At 38.8% G+C, this 17,670-nt stretch overlaps 2 protein-coding genes across 4 annotated transcripts; both read left to right on the top strand.

The window, feature by feature from the left end:
- The first annotated feature begins 84 nt into the window (after nucleotides 1–84).
- On the top strand, nucleotides 85–16,360 carry LOC111328509 (E3 ubiquitin-protein ligase TRIM71). Of its 3 annotated transcripts, XM_022932955.2 has the most exons (3): nucleotides 85–1,092; nucleotides 1,588–1,665; nucleotides 12,525–16,360. In XM_022932955.2, the coding sequence occupies exon 3, from the start codon at nucleotides 12,785–12,787 to the stop codon at nucleotides 14,870–14,872; it is 2,088 nt and encodes a 695-aa protein (XP_022788690.2). In that variant the 5' UTR covers nucleotides 85–1,092; nucleotides 1,588–1,665; nucleotides 12,525–12,784; the 3' UTR covers nucleotides 14,873–16,360. The 3 variants fall into 3 exon arrangements, with proteins under 3 accessions (XP_022788690.2, XP_088598070.1, XP_022788691.2); XM_088741944.1 differs by having other exon boundaries at nucleotides 85–1,665; nucleotides 12,870–16,360; XM_022932956.2 differs by lacking the exons at nucleotides 85–1,092; nucleotides 1,588–1,665 and adding an exon at nucleotides 9,759–10,159.
- Nucleotides 5,779–7,723, top strand: LOC111328512 (uncharacterized). Its single transcript, XM_022932960.2, has one exon. It carries the CDS (start codon nucleotides 6,165–6,167, stop codon nucleotides 6,828–6,830), a length of 666 nt encoding a protein of 221 aa, XP_022788695.2. The 5' UTR covers nucleotides 5,779–6,164; the 3' UTR covers nucleotides 6,831–7,723.
- Nucleotides 16,361–17,670: the final 1,310 nt, after the last annotated feature.

Genomic DNA, 17,670 nt, shown 5'->3' with positions numbered 1-17,670 from the left:
CAACCTCACTATTTATTGATTCATCGGAAGAATGGAGAGAGCCGGACCTTGAACCTTTCGGAAGAGGAAGCATTCGATGACGATTTCTGCGTGACAAATGTTTTTCAATGGAAATTTTTATCCCCAACTCCCCAAGGAGGGGGTAAAACTTTAACCCGTGAGAGTTTGATAGGGAAAGTCCAACGTTTGTGGGCCTTTTTATTTCATCGGTCAAGTAGTCTTCGAATCGGTGGCGAATTGGTTAAAAAAGCCTCAAGCATCTAGGAAATTGTTTAGAAATAGCTGCTCCAAGGCGAGGTTATACCTTTCGCCCCTTCAAAGGTACTCGTCACTACTTTAGGCCTTTCTGAAGTATGCTCGTGAGGGAACATAGGATGAAATGTTCAATTCGCAAGCTAGGCAGTTGCTCAGTCAGCTGATAAGAATTCGTTATGTGCCATAATGAGATTATAAGTAATGATTTAAAGACGTGAGCAGACCAACTAACATGTTAATGAACACCTGAAGACCTTTGGAAAAGCCACGTCATAGGGGAATACGTATGTCGAAAGACAGGCGAACCTTGACGTTGATTGAAGAAGCTTTAATGGTCGGTGTCGATTGTTGTTTGGTAAAAAACGTGTAATGTCCATAATGTTATTGTTATTTAAAATAGGTTAGCGTGAAAAGAAAACACTTTTTAACTGTTAGGCTACAAATTAATGTATATGATTAAGTTTTATGAGGACGTTACCAAAAATACCTTTCTTACAGTCTTTTTTTGTCATTGAATTTTTTAATATCTCCAGGAGTAAAAGACTAAATTTGGCAACTGATTTGACATTTGACTTAGGCGGTAAACATGTTGTTACCATCAGGCTTTTAAAAGTCTCGGAAATAATATACTACATCCTTAAAGAAACATCATTTGAGTTTACTTATCAAACATTTAAAATAAACAAATCAACAGTAAAGCAGACATTGAAGTAAGGTGGACTGACGTGCACACAAACTATAACTTAGGCAGAAGCACTCTTGAATTCTTTAGAAATTGCTCGAAGTGCTCCTGTTCACAGCTCAGGTGTGACGAGGAACTGCATCACTCAGTTGCAGGTCAGTAAAGTTCGTTAAATCTGTGAATTCAAAGGCGAGTCGTAAACCATAGTCGTCATAAAATCTGAGGCTGAGGTATTTGCGGCGTCGAAAACTTAACTTGTAAACAGGTTTTGGTAAACTCTTCATCATAACACTAGCATTTGTCGCTCTTATTGGAGGTTAATGCAAAAACCAGACGTTTTTAATACAATTTGTTTTGTAAGCTTTGCCCAGCCCAGATCATTTCTGACCGTATTTTTCCAAATAGTAAAATAGTTTATCCTAAGCTGGATTCTTAAATACCATCATCATAATTAAGCTGGAGTACAGATGTAACAAACTTTGTACCCTGGGAAATTTCCCGAGGCAAAAAATAAGATAGCTTCAGCTTATAAATCAATTCAGGCCGGGATGTGTTGACGAGACATTTTTTCCTGGCGGGGCATCAAACAAAACCCGACATAAGGTATTTCTTCATCCAGCTAATATGTGATTATGGTTATTCTGTATAAGGTTTGGTGGTTGAAAGTTCTCAACAAACCCTTAACAAGCTCTCGAAGATATCTGCGCGAACGAAGTAGTACATTTGAGGTAAGTTGTGTAAACATATCCAGAGGAAAGAACTTGTTGTTGAAAACCCAAGGAGAGTAACATTTAAGTTAAAGGTCACCGTCGTGTCTCCAAAACTGACTAACTTCTTGGGGGTGATGCGCCTGAAGCGTTGTAGGCGAAGGACTGTACGGATCAGTAATTTGTCTCACTTAGGTTTCTAAACTGCCCTCAGCATCGGTGGAAATCCAGCGACAGGGAAGTTGGAACCTTTTCAAAGATTTCTGAAGAACCTAAGTTAATGAAATCGAAAGACGCTTGCATCGTTTCTTGAAACTTCGGTCCTTGGTGCACAATAACAATCACAGCAGTTTCTTGCTACAATGAACTATTTTGGAAAAAGACGATTCTCCGTGCATGAGTATCATATAGACCTTAAGATGATGGATGCAAATATCAAAATTTAACTAACTTGGTAGAAAGCTAATCAGCATCGAGTCAATTGATAAGAATGAAAATGTTCGTCGCTATCAAGAAGCTATGGGCTCTTGCAAAAGGAGCCGAAATTGTTCGATGACAGCCGACAATTTGTTACACAGGCCGGGCCGGCGTGTTTTTTTATTATTATTTTTGTAGTCCACTTGTATTCTTACTTGTTCAGTTCTTTGAATTGCAGAGTTTCTTACACTGGTTACAGAACTTTTCTTTTGATGTTTCCTTTATTTAAAGTTAATTTTGAGTTCCTGTTTGGAGTAATGGCATGTAACTTGTATCGTACATGCGACCGTTTTGACTAAGGTTGCTGTTCAAATTGCACCATCTAATAGGATACTACATAAGGTAATCAGTCAAACTCTTGTTAATTTGAGCAACATGGGTAACTAGAGAAATAAATGCGATTAGTTTCAATATAATTTGATTTGAGTCAATCTCTGTTTTTGATCTAAAATCTGTCGAAACGGTATTACTATCGATCGGATTTAGAACGGTTCACTTGAATATCACCTCAAAAGTTCTCCAACTCTAATTTTCGCGCAAAGATCTTTGGACGTGAGCAATTTTTAAAAGGCAAATATTTATGATCAATTTTACGTGCACATTCTTTTCGTTTTAAGCATAACAAGACATCTATCGCGCTTCAAAATCTAAAGAATTACAATCTTGTGACGTATGCTGGTCACGTTTAAACTTCTCCTGATTGTTTTTCTTGGCGTGACTATCTTGTATTTATAAAACATACCTTTAATCTGTTTATCAAATCACATTGTGCACGAATAAGTTTACTCCTTAGTCAAATTAATTTCATTTATTAGATCTAAGATTGCTGATCAGCTCTCAATCTGAGAGCAGAATAGTATTTTCGCGCTAAAGTTAGCTGGCATAAGACGTTTCAGCCGCCATCTTAGATTCATTTTGGCGCGGCAAAATCTAAACAGGATATATAAAAACATCTTTTCTTAAAAAGCCGCACTGGCATCGTCGTAGTTTTGCACCCTGTATCTGTGATGCAATGATCTTTCATCCAATAAAATTAAAGAAACCTTCGCGCTGTCCATGATCTATGTTACTATGATTAAACATTAAAGGAAATATGAAGCATTTGTCAGGGTTTAAATTGTTTTGCTCTTAGATACACTACACCAATACATCCTCTGTAGACTACCAGCAAACCTTCCTTTGCGGCCAAGTCCGTTACGCGAATCAAAATTAGAGATCACTGAAACAAAAAAAATTCATGGTGCGCCTCGCTCCCAGGGCTCCGCGCGGCACGCAAGCATCAACTGTTTTCTCAGTTTCACTCGCGCGACGGCCTTCGCCGAAAACCAGGGACTTCACGGTCTACTGACAACCTTAACAAATCAATCTTCTTCCCTGACAAAATCACAAGAAAAGTAGAAGTTTCCGATGAGTATTTCTTGTCAGGGAACACGCATCTGTTAAATGAAGTCAAAGACCTGAGCTTAAGTCCAAGGGGATAGCGAAATACAATGACCACATTAAATCAAACTTTAAAGACTGGATAAAGCTTTTATTAGGAAGCATTGACTGAAAAAAAAATTTCTGTTAAGAAGAACTGCATAGAGAGTAAAAGTGTCCAGCTAACAGGAATAAAGGCAAATGTTTCACAAACTCATTACTTTTTTTGAAACAGAACTTAAACGTACAATTCTGAAGAGATATTGCTTACGAGTAGTCGAACACTCGTTGAAGTATTGTGAGCTCACTCAGACGACTTGCCTGATTTAAAAAAAAAAAAAAAAACCTGGAACCAGTTTGTAAGCGTAAGGCTTTTCGAGACAATATTTGATCAAAAGCCGGATGGGCCTAATTTTCCGGTTTTGCAAACTAGTAGATTAGTTTGTCTAAGTTTTACAATCAATCAATGATCAATTAAGGAATCTTTTTTTCAAAAACACAGCGATTGCAGAGAGGAATTCTCAGGGGTCTATTCCATTAGCTTTAAAGGCCATTGTAATTATAATTGAAAATACCAGCGGCAGGTCACAAAAGCCTATTTAGAGATGTTGACAAGATACTCTGACTTCTAGTGTATCACATCACCAAGGGCCCGGAAAGGGCTACGGGAGGAAGTTAATGCCCATGATATCTATAACAGCAATCTTCTTTCTCACAGTGCTGCTTCTTTAAGTATACTCTTTTTTTTTTAACAGAAGGATCGTGAAAATGTGAAATACTTCATCAAATATTTCATGATCAGTTGCGCTACGGTTTTACTACCACTATTTATTGATTCAAAAATGACTAAACAGCAAAAAGAGTTACATGAAAAAATATAATAAGATCAAAGATTCGAAAAACCATGCAATATTTATGGATCTGATTTTAGCCTTGATTAGGTACCAGCAGGGCGGTATCTTGTCTATCCTCGCGGTGATTATGGTCAGACGTACATACAAACTGGCATTACACTTTTAAAATCCCTATTTTCACAAAGGAGGATTTGGCTCTCAAGAAAAGTTTTCATTCGAATGGAAAAAGCAAAATCCTACCAAAAATTCCGTTTATTCGATTTGATTTGCTTTTCACAAGGATGCCCTCGCAATTTTCAACTGAATACGATATTGCAAATTTAGTGGCCGAATTGAATTTCATGTCAACAAATAACATTGATCTTTCGATAGAGATAATAAAGACCGATTAAAAAGTAGTTTTTGAGTGCAAAATTGCTTCGAACGTGATAAACATGTTTAATTACCACTTTGGTGGCTTCACTTTCCTCCAAGCAAGATTTTACTAACAGCTAATTTGTACCTTTTTGTTGAGAGTGAAATGAAACCACGGCCAATACTGCCCTGAAGAAGAAACGAAAAACAAATATTTAATTCACTTTGAATGAAAGCATTTGTCAATATTTTCATACATTCTCAGCCACAAATCAAATACATTTGTCAACAAAAAAATTAATTTTAGAATCTTTATTTATTGCAAGTTACTTCGCGGAAGAAAAAACTGCGAGGCGAACAAATTGAAGTTTCTCATAAACTTGGGTTGATTAACAGTAATGGCTCGAAGGAAATTGCTGTCAAGAAAAAGTGTCCAGAGCTGATAAGAATGCTAAAATTTTATTCTACCAAAGTAAAAGATTTTCCATTATCTTAATGGTGACATGGATTCGCCTTCTGTGAGTGACAAACCTTCCGATGGTTTTTTAGAAATTGTTAAGTCAGGTCAAAACGTCTAAACTACCTGATAGAATACAGTTGTATTTTGCTAATAAGTCTGCCAAAAGCAGTATCAAATTGATAGCCGGTTACCCGGTGCTCGCGGACCGTGGTATCTTGTTTTAACAGCTGAAGGGAAAATCTTTGTCCGTAAATGAATCATTCTAGCAAATGTGGGAGGTATGTTTTTATATTTTGAAAGAACAAGTGCATAAAGGTGTATTCAAACCTTGTATTACAAAAACAATTATTGAACATTGAGTTACAACAAATAAATCTTTTATCGCCGTGCCGAACGAAGACTTTCATCGAAATCATTCCTTGGGTGGTCATTTAGGAACTTTTGCATGTGCACATGAAAAATTTATTGGTCAAAATATACGAAGAACGTACAAACACATCACCATACAGATATTAAAGTGACTAAAATAATAAGATAGAATTAATGTGAGGTTTCCTCTCCTATTGTAATTCAAATAAGACCATCTATAATTCAGAGGTAAGTGCTTGATTTGTTTTTCCGGTTCGGCAGCCTGAAGCGATATTCAACCGTGAAATTTGGGCTTTAAATATGGAAACCGCACAGCTGTATCGAGTCAAGTCGGTGCGACGCTGCATGTAAGTAGCTTTGCTTGTGAGAGAATCTCAGATAAAATTTCTCCACGAATCCAGGCGCAATCACTGAATGAAGAAATTTAGCAATTCGGTGTATTTATCTAAGAAAAACTTCGTACGTAACTTCGATATAGTTCTACAAATTTAAAACCTTCATGTTGAAAATACTGCATGTTCAAAACTGGAATTTTCCTTAGCACAAAGTAGAGGAGAAACGACGGCGGAAAGCCCTTAGGATCAGCTATGGCCAGTTACTTTCATGTATGGATTCGACTTCACAAGCCACCATGCAAAAACAGATTGTCACAAACAGTCTTTGGACTGCCCAGAATTACTGTCGTTGTGTTTTCAATCGTCACTTTTTGGGGGTTTCTGGGAGTTTCCGAAAGTCGAGAATGCGAGAGCTATCGAGATTGCCTCGGGGACTACCTCTACTGTTGTAGCGGTTACTGTCGGCGATCCTGCAACATATCATGTTCCCGTAATGAACACTGTGGCTCGCCAGGGAGCCTCGAAGAATACTGCTGTAAAGGAAAGTGTATATCCACTTCGTTGCCTTGTGAAAAACCTCCAAAAGAGAAAGAGAATGCCCTTAGCGTTCCACTTGTCGCTTTGGTTGTAATATTTAGTGTGATTCTACCAATGGCTGTTGCTTGCCTAATCAGATCACATTGGAATAAATTGCGCCGGCTTTGTTTCGACGAACGCGCGCGTCAAATGGAGAAAAGAGAGGGGTCCTCCAAAGTCTGCGGCGCAGGGTTCGTTTCTCTTGAAGGGTCTTTTGAAGCTGAAAGTGACTTAACTTGCACCGAAAGAATTTCTCTACAATCTTCTGGCACTTGGGTTGGTCAAGACTTTAGGATCGCTCAACCAAAATCGTCGAAAAACAAACTTAGTGGTCGCGTGTAAAGAAAGGAGTAATATCGAACAATTGTTGCTTTCTTATCAGAAGTTTTAATGTGACGGTGACATTTACAGCACGTGTGATATAGCACGAACATCGTCGTTGAAACTGAAAACTGATAGAACGCCTTGAAGTAGTTTGACTGCTGGCAATTTTGCGGAACATGAAAGTTTGCGAAACAGCGATAATAACGGTTGCGGTTCTGTATCTCAAATAGACTTCTCGTTTTAGTACAGGGGAGCAAAAGCACTAGCATGGTCAATTTGGTACAAAGATAAATAGATAGAATCATTTATTTTAGCTTGCGCCAAGGCTAGATGTCTAGCTTCCCTTTTTCCTTTTGAAGTAAAGCTCGGAGTTTCTTGTTTTTCCTAAGCAGTGGCCATGTAATTCGACTGCTCTTGAAATTTCCGGAGAAGTCTATAGAGTCTTAACAGACGAGCGAATTACACTAAAAGTACAAAATATGTCTAAAAGCCAAAATTGATTAAAGTGAAGCTATAGATGGTACTGCAAGTCAGTTGAAATACCAGTTGACAACATCTCATGATAAAGAAACCCCCTACAACGGAGAAGTGCGTCTTGCGGAATTTTATATTCGGTTTAATATGTCTAAGTCGAGTACTATTTTGTCTTAATATACCGCTCTAGATAGATTTCACGGGTTTTTCAAGAAACCTTAAGCTAGACCATCGCACGCGGAATATAGTACTGATTATCACCGATATTTTCCCAACATTTCTATAAAAGAGGGGAAAGGAACAAAAAAAAAAAAAAAAGGCTAGCAGAGAGGGGCATGCATTTATTCTGTATTTACGATTTTTAGAAAGGCTGGCCCGGATCAGTTCAAAGCTAGTTTATGGGGGCCTGTAAAAGGAATAAAAAAGCCAGACCACAACCCCGGGAGTTACTTCCCCTACTCTTTGCGAGAAGTGAGTGGGTTTTTAATGTCCCCAGCTAAACAGTACAGAGAGGATGCAGGAGACGGAATTTACGGTTAATAGCCTTATCCAAAAAGATTAGAATATCTAACCATTTGCGGATGTCATAGCAAAGTAGGTACATTCCCGTCAGTTATTTTGAGTGTTAGTCCGATCTAGGACTTGAACCCAAGGCGACCTCCCGCACGAAAGTCCTCCGCTCTACGACGTAAAGCAATAAAAAGCGGTAAAAAGCGGTATGCAATTAATTACAAATGCAATCGTTTTGATTCCAACGAAATCTTGTCGAGTGGAGTTTAGTCGATGCATCTCACAACAGCTAGGGAATTTAATACGTCAGTTTGATATTTTTGACTTATGTCAAGTCAGTGAGGCTGCCATGATCGAATAAGATCTCACAGATATCTAACTGTAGTGCCGTCAGTTCAACCAGGATTTCATTGCTTGCTGACATATCGTTAATCTGCACTGCAGGTTACAGGATAATTTGGTTTTATCAAATGAGTTGATAACGCGCCTTGGCCACCGCAGAGTTTCTAAAACTGGCGTTTCGAGCGTAGCCCTACGTCAGAGCAAAATGATGGAGAGCTAATCCTCGAAACGTTAGCTTTATAATCCTTATCAACGCAGTTTACCAAACCAAATTATCTTATGATAGCCCCCACCGACACAGCACCACAGTTTCTTTGGAAACTTGCACTCTTTTCGCACTGCATGTTGGTTCACTTGGAGACTGTCTAAAACTTGCTTACGTGTGGCGCGCCCGCAGTCGGCTCAAATTGATCCCCTTGCACTCGTCCGACGTTTGACTCGGCCGTGTTGTGTGTGAGAGTCGCTTTGCTTTTCTTTGAGACACCGTCTCCTTTGCTCATGTGTACCGTGAGCAGGTTTTTTGTAATATTATCAAGGAAAAGTCACCAGTGTAAGTATGGCTTTGTGGCGAATTTAATTTGCGTTAACTTCAGCATAAAGGCGGCGCCTCCCAATAGACGATTAAAGTTCTTGACATGAAGCTTACCACAGTAAAGGCATGACCCGATGTCAAGAAGGTAATTTTTAGGATATTTTTCCAACTCCCTTCCTTTTGGTTGCAAGGCAGATTTTTTTTTTAAAATTATAATGATAAACCTGCTACAAAAAATCAAATTATGAGAAGTTTGATAAACATCACAAATTGACAAGAAAGAGCCTTTAGATAAACGAAAAGGCAATCACGGACGAAGAAGATTATTGGAAGATGACAAATAGTAATAATTTACATTGAAATATTGACATGCAACGAATTGTCACGTAGTAACTCAGGGAAGCTTTTGCCAGATTTGCATCAACTTTTGGGAAGCGGAAACTCTTTACGGTGGCCAATTTACTTTACTGAAGTGGGGCACGTTCATCAACATGGTCAGCGAGAGAAGTCTAACAACCTAAGTTCGAATTTATTAATTTTCTAGAGGCAATAAGAAATACGGTATATCAGTATTTCTTGTTTTGGATCAAGTTTGACAAAACAAGAGTGTAGACAACTTCTTTCGTACATGTGAGATGATCTTATTTTTACTTATTAAAATGATTAAATTAATCGGTAATTAGCATTATTTATGTGATATACAAGGTTGATGTTAAGGGAGCGATTTCTCCCCTTATCAATGCACCTCAAGTCGTTGCGTGTTCAGAAGTAACGAGATGTCGTAGCAGGGAATCTCACCGACACTAGTGAGTTCATCGACAGATTTATACTAGCTGGCGCTTAAAGGAAGTTTTAAATCAGAATGCTTAATAAAGGTTAAGGAAATGGAGGTTTGACAGGGAAGCATAGTTTGTTTAATCGATATGAGTCAGGAATTATGACGAGAAATTAATTGTAGAACCATTTCATTACGGCAAAAAAAAAACTATTGTTCAAAAAGTATTGGTAAAAGTTTCAACATCACGTTACGAACGAAATACAGCAATCAAAATGCCCATTCATAAATCAAAGGGCTATTTTCGCAGTTGCTATGACGCAATGTGATTCATGTCTCAATAGAATGAAGGGATTACCATGCTTAACACAAGTTTACAGACAACCACAAACAATACGTCATAGGCACGGATTTCTATAACAAAAGCATTTCAAGCTACTCGTTTGAAAAACAAAAACGTACCGAAACACACGTGTAGAAAATATTAAAAGAGCAGCTTAGCTATTCTTTGTCAGCTAGAGCTGATTGGTCGCCAGTTTATCGAAAACACGGCGGAGTAGATGATAAAAAAACAAGAACGTTGCTCGAACGACTCATACGCGGAGCGACTCGCTTCAGTGAAGTGTCGGTTGTCTAGCAAAGTCTACCAACAAGTTAAACAATTCAGAACAAATTCAGTTGCGGTCTTCATTTGAAGTACGCCCGAGGGCCTTGGTAAGTGCAATATAGTAATGAAGCAACGTGATTTTCATTAAGTTGTGATTTAATTGCGCCAAAAAAAAACTTAATTTCACAAACATGTGATAAACACCTTGGCAACGAACAATTCAGTTTAGAGGCAGAATACGACTTGCTAGGATTTGCGCCCCAAAAACTCAAACGAAATTAAAAGCAAACATCGTACTGGTTCAATACGTTAGGAAAACTCTAATTGAGTTTACGAGCCAAAAAATTCTCTTCTGTTACTGTAAATGCATTTACAGATTAAAACCAACCTTTGCGATGTTGTTTTATCTAAGCCGATTAATAATAAACAAGGGGCGTAGCGCGTCAGCTTCGCGGGAAGACTCGAAAACTTTCCTGGGAAAATATGTCGGAAAATATGCTACAATGACTCGCTCTTCTTCCATATATCATCAAGAAAAGAAACTATATTAGAGTAACTTGGCCATCACTTCCATTTCATTTTCATTGTCAAGGAAATCTTGTGGATAATTTAACAATAGCGCCATTCTTGCAAGGATATCCGCTTTTGAACACGCCGCTCTCGTTTACATCAGTACCCAGAGTGCCTATTTTCCTCGGTTGAAATTAGTTTTTTTCGGCATTAGCCGGTTCAATCCACACTTATTATAGGATTTAAAGGAAGTTTATTACTGAAGCTTTTAGTTCTATCCGAGTTTTAGATATTGCGAAATCACCTGAACTTATGTAAGCATTAGGAAGTGCATTAAGTTAGCACCTTTAGACAGGTTTAAAGAGTGTTTTATGACCACAGCTGGGCATGAAATCCCAAGTTACAGGTGCTAATGTCTTAAACTACAATATAAGTGGTTTGACAAGCCCTACTGCCTTTTCAAAGCCAAATTTATTGTGTAAAATAAAGGATCGTCTGCCTCCACTTAACGCTCTTACTTGAGTTGTACAGTTGAGAACATCAAGTGTTTGTGAAATTTCAGTTTCGGGTTGTCTCGTCAAGACACACGAAAAGGAAGTCAGATTGAATTAAATCAAATTCAAAACCTATCTTAATTTGCAACTATTCAGTCAGTGAGTTATCGAATCATCAAACAATAATTAGCAACCATAAGCAGGTAGTTTTTGACGAACTCACAAGTAAATACACATCTATATTTAGCGATTTTGGTATTCGCTAAGGGGGCGATGAGTAAATATTTTGTCATCGACCGTACCGCGCACTGAATTTGATTGAAACGCAGTTCGTAAGAAAACACAGATTAGAGACTTGGATTATTTCTGAAATTAATTTCTCTATTATGAACTAGTTTTGTTTGTCGCACAATCTTCTTTTCAATTAGAAAAGAGGGTTTAGTTCTTAACAAGGACATACTTGGAGCACGTTCGCGAGTTTGGCAGCTTCAGACATAGTACACTGTCAGCATTTTGAGTGTAACATAAAACCACAATAAGCAGCCAAACGGACCAGCGAAGGACCGATGGACGATCAAATACTTGCCTTGAATCATGCTGGATTAGCAACCCTTGTATAGCCTTGTGCCAAGTACTTTTCAATAAACAAGAGATTTATTCACCGGAAGCAAGAACTACGCTGAATAATTTCAAACTCGCAAAGACATTATCATCAAATAATTCTTGTCCAGTTTTCTTTTTAAGAGAGCTAAAGACCTCCTGTCTGGTTTAATGAGATATAGAAGCTTGCTATTGTTGCAGATTATAAGCCTTGATTGACAGTAAAAGAAGCATTAGCGCATTTTTAATTACTCAGTTGACAAATTACTTTAGGAAGTAAATACACTTACTTCTCATGCACAGGTTAATTTCTTGCATTAGCGGGCAAGGCCAGAGAAACGAACCGACATTTAAAGAACTCATTTTTCCCAAATTATTCTTAAGCCACTCGCTTAATTTGTTTTACCGTGCGGTGACAAAAGAGAATTTGTACCTTATTTACTGAGAACCAATCAGTGCGTTTTCCCATTGTTACTTCGTCTAGCGTCCCCATGACAAATGATCTATGTAATCTAGATTGTAAAGAAAAATCCTTTCGTGAAAAGACGAAAGTACGCCTGAAAAATCAGCAGATGGGATGCTGGTCATAATAGAAAACCAGAGAAACTTTAATTCCTTCTTGCGAATTTTAAATTTGCATTAATGACCGACCGATGTTAGCTTTTCGGATTCAAATGTTCGGTGTTGTCATGTAGTCCAAACAAATCCCGTGTGGCTAAGTCACTTTTGACACGATTTTGACAGTTTTTGAGGTATTTTATTGGCTTGTGTCAACGAAGTTTTTGTTTTGTAATCTGTGTTATCCTTTCCTTTGCAGTATTTGCATTTTTAACACAAGATTAATTTTACTTACCTTTGTACTTTCCAGGAGTGAATTTCTGCCACGTTTCGCTAAATGAAAAAGGAATTTTTTTGAAGCGCTCGCTATCTGCGGTCAAGCCTTTGGTTAGCGACGGGAAAATATCAAAAGAGACTTCCTTGTTTAAACTCCCCCGCCAAGATTTAGTGCTTATTTTAGCTTCGTAAACAACGTTGGTTCCAACATTTGTTCTCAAGTGCTTTCTAACCGACTTTCAAATTCATCTGCATGTGGTTGCACGATTCAAATCTTGAATTGTATAAGGAAACATGGATCAAAGCAAACTGTGTGATTTAAACGACGAGATTCTAAAACGAAGGTTTTACAACTGTATGATGAACTCGTTTCTTCCAGACAAGATATCCCAAACGCCTGCGGCGCTATTGAATGGCTATTTTGCTGAAATTGTAACGATCAACACAACAAACTCGAAGTGTCTCCGCTCAACCCCCGTTCACCACAATCATCATCGCAAGTTCCACAAACATTCAAAGGACCATGCGATTTATCACATCCAAGATCAGTTCCTTGAGGATATACCAGAAGAACAACCTGAAGTAACGAGCATGTTGGGAAGCTGTCCTGATCATCAAAAAGAGAAACTAAAGTACTTCTGTGAAACGTGTGATGAGCCCATTTGCTTGGACTGTACAGTCATGGAGCACAGAAAACACAGATTTTCTTATCTTCGAGACGTTTATCATAAGCAAAAACACAGTATGGCAAGCCTACTAGGACAGGGAAAAACCCAAATGGAGAACACGCGAAAATCTTTAAACGAAATAAAGAACTTGTTGTTTAAACTTCAAGAAGAACGGACGAGTATGGAAAAAGCTGTTCAGGAGCATACGCAGATTTTAATTGCGTCTTTACGACAACAGGAAGAAAAATTGTTGAATGAACTCAACAGCGCATTTAAAACCAAGGAGAGCTCTCTGCGGAAAGAGAAACAACATTTTGAGTTGATTCTTGAACGTTTAATTAGCAGCTGTCGGTTTACTGAGAGAGCCATGAAAATCGGCAATGAGTTGGAAATTTTAGTCATTCAAAAGCACTTGAAAAGAAGGTTGAATGAAATTTCAAACACTAGAAGAGACTACAGTACAAAGAATTACAGGAACATATACTTTTTTCACGACGAAAACTCAATCGCGACTACTCGGAAAGCTCTCGGTTATGTCGTTGTTTCCGATACATGCTCGGATTTATCGACGGCGAATGGTGACGGACTATTAAAGGCTCATGTTGGTACACCAGCAGAATTTGTCGTGAAGGCGAAAGGTTTCGACAACCAGCCGAAAATGTGCGGTGGAGATCTCGTAACGATCGATGTGCGAAGTCCAAATAAATCAACTGTTAGATCGGAAATCGTAGATAGAGGCGACGGAAGTTATACAGTCGGTTTTACTCCGAGTCTTAACGGCGAGCACGAAGTTGGAATCTCAATCCATCATCAACCCATCAAAGGGAGCCCATTTAAGGTTATGGTTACCAATCCCCGGATTTACAACAACGTAACGCGTCCAGCCTTATGTATTGGAGGCCTGGGGGAAGTTAAAGGAAAGTTCAAGCTTCCTTGCGGCGTGGCAGTCGATAGCGAAGGGAAAATCCTCGTCGCTGATTGCCAAAATAATCGTGTGCAGATTTTCGACCCTCAAGGAAAGTTCCTCAAGAGCTTTGGAAACCAAGGAGACAAAAACGGACAACTGAATCACCCCACAGATTTAGCTGTCGACAGACATGGAAACATTGTTGTTTGTGATAAGGACAATCACCGCGTCCAGAGATTCACCAAGGAAGGCGTCTTCATCAACAAGTTTGGTAGTTATGGTGAGACACAAGGCAAGTTCAAACGGCCGTGGGGTGTTTCCTTAGGCAATGATGACGAAATCATTGTCACCGACCGGCGCAATAGCAGGGTTCAAATTTTTAAGGAAGACGGCAGCCTGTTGCGCGTACTTGGTTGCCATGGAAATGCGCATGGACAGCTTGATCACCCTTATCACGCTATCATGGACGCTAAAGGAGAAATATTTGTCACAGATAGCAACAACCACGCTGTCAAAGTGTTTGATTCAAACGGGAACTTTGTGAGGGCGATCGGTGCAGGGGAAAATGGTCAATCAATGCTTAGGTATCCAACGGGAATTGCCTTCGACATGGACAATCACGTGATTGTATCCGATCAATACAATCATCGGGTTCAAGTTTTTAACGAGGATGGGAGCTTAAAGGCAACTCTTGCCTCTGGACTCAATGGCCTCGCCCAGAAATGTTATCCCAAGGGTGTGGCCGTTTCTCCAGGTGGGTATATCATTGTTGCCGATAGTGACAATCACCGAATTATTGTGCTGTAAGTCTGACTTGTCGGAGGGCGAGGTTTGAAGTAAAAACTTCGCTTTGTAAATAGATAAATAGTTTACTTAGTTTAGGTGGAAACTTTTTTGAGCCGTATTATTATAGAGAAGCCAGACTTGCTTAACCTGTATATTTTATCCCTAAATGTAGTTGTCTACTTGATCGGGGAAAATTCTTACAGGTGTCGCTGGAGGTTCATAGCCCAGCGACTCAGTCAAAGACTCAATGCTTGAAACGGCCATAATATCTGACGGGCGCGAATTACGCCGGAAAAATCAGCGATGCAACGCAACCCCGGCGGCCACATCAGCCAAAAAGTCGGCAAAAACAAAATATTTGATATGTAGAGCAATGGCTATGCTTTTAAAGCCCTGTACACATGTAAGCTTTCCCCTACAAGCTGACAAATTAACAAATTGTACTTTATTTGCCTCTACGAATGGGAATCCCTACAGCAATTGTGCCTGTTTTTATTTGGAACTCAAAACAGTCTTCACATGTTCAACTAAGGAGAGGGTCCTATGCCTAACACCAGTGCTCACTGCTAACTACTATTCACGAAATCCTTGTGGAAAATGCCCGTGGATTTCAAATTGTCGTTCCCCAAGCTGTAGTCGTCGTGATTTTTTTGAAGTTTCCTACTGCTATTATGAGTAGAGCTTGCACACGTGTGTACGAAACATTTGATCCACCATAAAGACAACCGTTTCATGAATTCCACTTAACAACCGAGTCGTGTCAAAAATAGTCGGTAAACAGCTCTCAAGGAAACGGTAAAAACCAAAAAATTTTATGGTGCCAGACGATTGTTCAAAATTAAGGTAATTCATGATGTTTCTGGATTAATCGTCCCTTACAAAAGCTGAGCCAAGCTCTGTAGAACTGAATACAATTATATTGGATTCCCAAAAAAAAAGAACATTACATAGAAAATATAAAGTAAATTTGTAAATAAATTTATCGTTTCAGTCATTTTTGAAATTGACACCTTCACTTTTATTAAAAAAAAAATAATAATCATGGAGAATTGGTCATCATACTTCAAAGCCTTTGTAATGTATTCACCTCGTGGAGGAAAAAAATATATCTAAAACGTTTATGATAAGTTTATTATATCGATATATTATATCTATTATATTCTACGGTGTCTTTTAAACACGAATTATATCTCTGGGTTAATTACTTTGAATATTATTCAGTTACGCCAAATATGGAAAATGTTGTTCTGGTGTTAGTTAGAATTTTTAGGAAGTTCTCAAAATATTGGAACATTATATACAATGGATTTCCTCACAGTATATTTACTGACATGATTGAAAAGTAGAGCTACCGTATCATGCATAATTACCTCGATAAAGGTGATAGAAACAAGTTATGAAATAACTGTGATACTTTGCAAGCTCTGATTGGTCAATAACTCATGCATAAATAATTTTACTTTGTAACTCAAAGGAGTCAAAGAACACTACTCTCAATATACTATCAAAAACGTCTGCTTTTGTCTTTCTTAATCGATTTCTCTGCTTGCAGTAGTTATTTTCCATTCATATTAAAACTTTCTGGATATATTTGACCCCCCTAGAGATTGAACCTCCCAGGAAAATTACAAAAAGTTTCAGATATTGAGTTGGGGCTATTTGGAGTGAGAACTTATGACAGGAAATGAGGAGAAAAAACATTGTTCGCCGCATTCTTGTTCAGTAAACAACAGTACACAATATACGGGGCTGCTTCAAAAATGCTTCATGCTTTGAACCACAGCACCGTTTGCTCAATGGGATAGAGCGCTGGACTGATGTGCGGGAGGTCGAGGGTTCGAGCCCCGGCCGGACCAATACTCAAGGTCTTAAAATAATTGAGAAGAATATGCTGCCTTTCTATAACATCAAGAAATGGTTTAGATATTCTAGTCTTCTCGGATAGGGACGAATAAATGGAGGTCCCGTCTCCTGCAGGGTTAGGGGTAGGAGACGTTAATTTCCCACGCACGAGGTTACTGTGTGATGGATGTCCTCCCCTGGGGTGGGATGGGTGGGTTGTTGTCTTGCGTTTCATACATGAGCCTCTGGCTCGGGCAATATGGGTAACCATGCCCCACGTAAAGACATTAAACTTTGATTACGAACACGCATTTCCAAATTTAGCTCGAGTTAAAGAGTTGAATAATGGTTATCGAAAATGAACTGAATTTAAATGAAAGTTTGAATCAAGTTATCGAGTTGCCGTGAATGAACTTTAAAGTAAATGACGAAATCCATGAATTTTAGTTTAATTCAGCTCGAGTTTCAAGCAGTAAGCAGGATTTGTTGAGTTATCAGTTGTCAACTGCACTTCCTTGAATTCAATCTTTATTCAAAAATATAATGAACGCTTCCACCTCCTGGTGCTAATTTCTTGAAGCAAATGAAAGTCTTTTGAGGTTTAAGCGAAGAAATTGTTCCTTTATTCCTGAACAAAAGAGGTTTTCTTTGAAACAGCCCTTTCTTTCTAATTTCCCCAGCCATGGAACCGCGCCTCCTCCTACCCCTTCCCCCTTCCCCCTTCCCCCTTCCCTATGCGCATGGCATTTTATCGGCACAAAAAGCTGGCTGAGAAAAAAGACCAACAGAGAGAGCCAGGCAGCTAGGCTGGATTTAGCTGTCGGGTAGGTTTCTCAGCCATTAGCGCCGAGGAAAATTTCCATCCCTTTTCTAGTGGTTAAATACAATCTCCAGAAAATTTTCCCATTTTCCAAGACTTAACCCTAGTTCATTATAGCCTTTCTATACAGCCCCTAACTGTGACGTCACGGGAGACA

This window comes from Stylophora pistillata, chromosome 12, assembly GCF_964205215.1.
Source record: "Stylophora pistillata chromosome 12, jaStyPist1.2, whole genome shotgun sequence".
Lineage (NCBI taxonomy): Eukaryota > Metazoa > Cnidaria > Anthozoa > Scleractinia > Pocilloporidae > Stylophora > Stylophora pistillata.
This window is presented reverse-complemented; position numbering and strand designations above follow the sequence as displayed.

Bases quoted from the DNA above. Each gene is read 5' to 3' on its own strand.
- LOC111328512 (XM_022932960.2), top strand. From the start codon at position 6,165: ATGGCCAGTTACTTTCATGTATGGATTCGACTTCACAAGCCACCATGC.
- LOC111328509 (XM_022932955.2), top strand. From the start codon at position 12,785: ATGGATCAAAGCAAACTGTGTGATTTAAACGACGAGATTCTAAAACGA.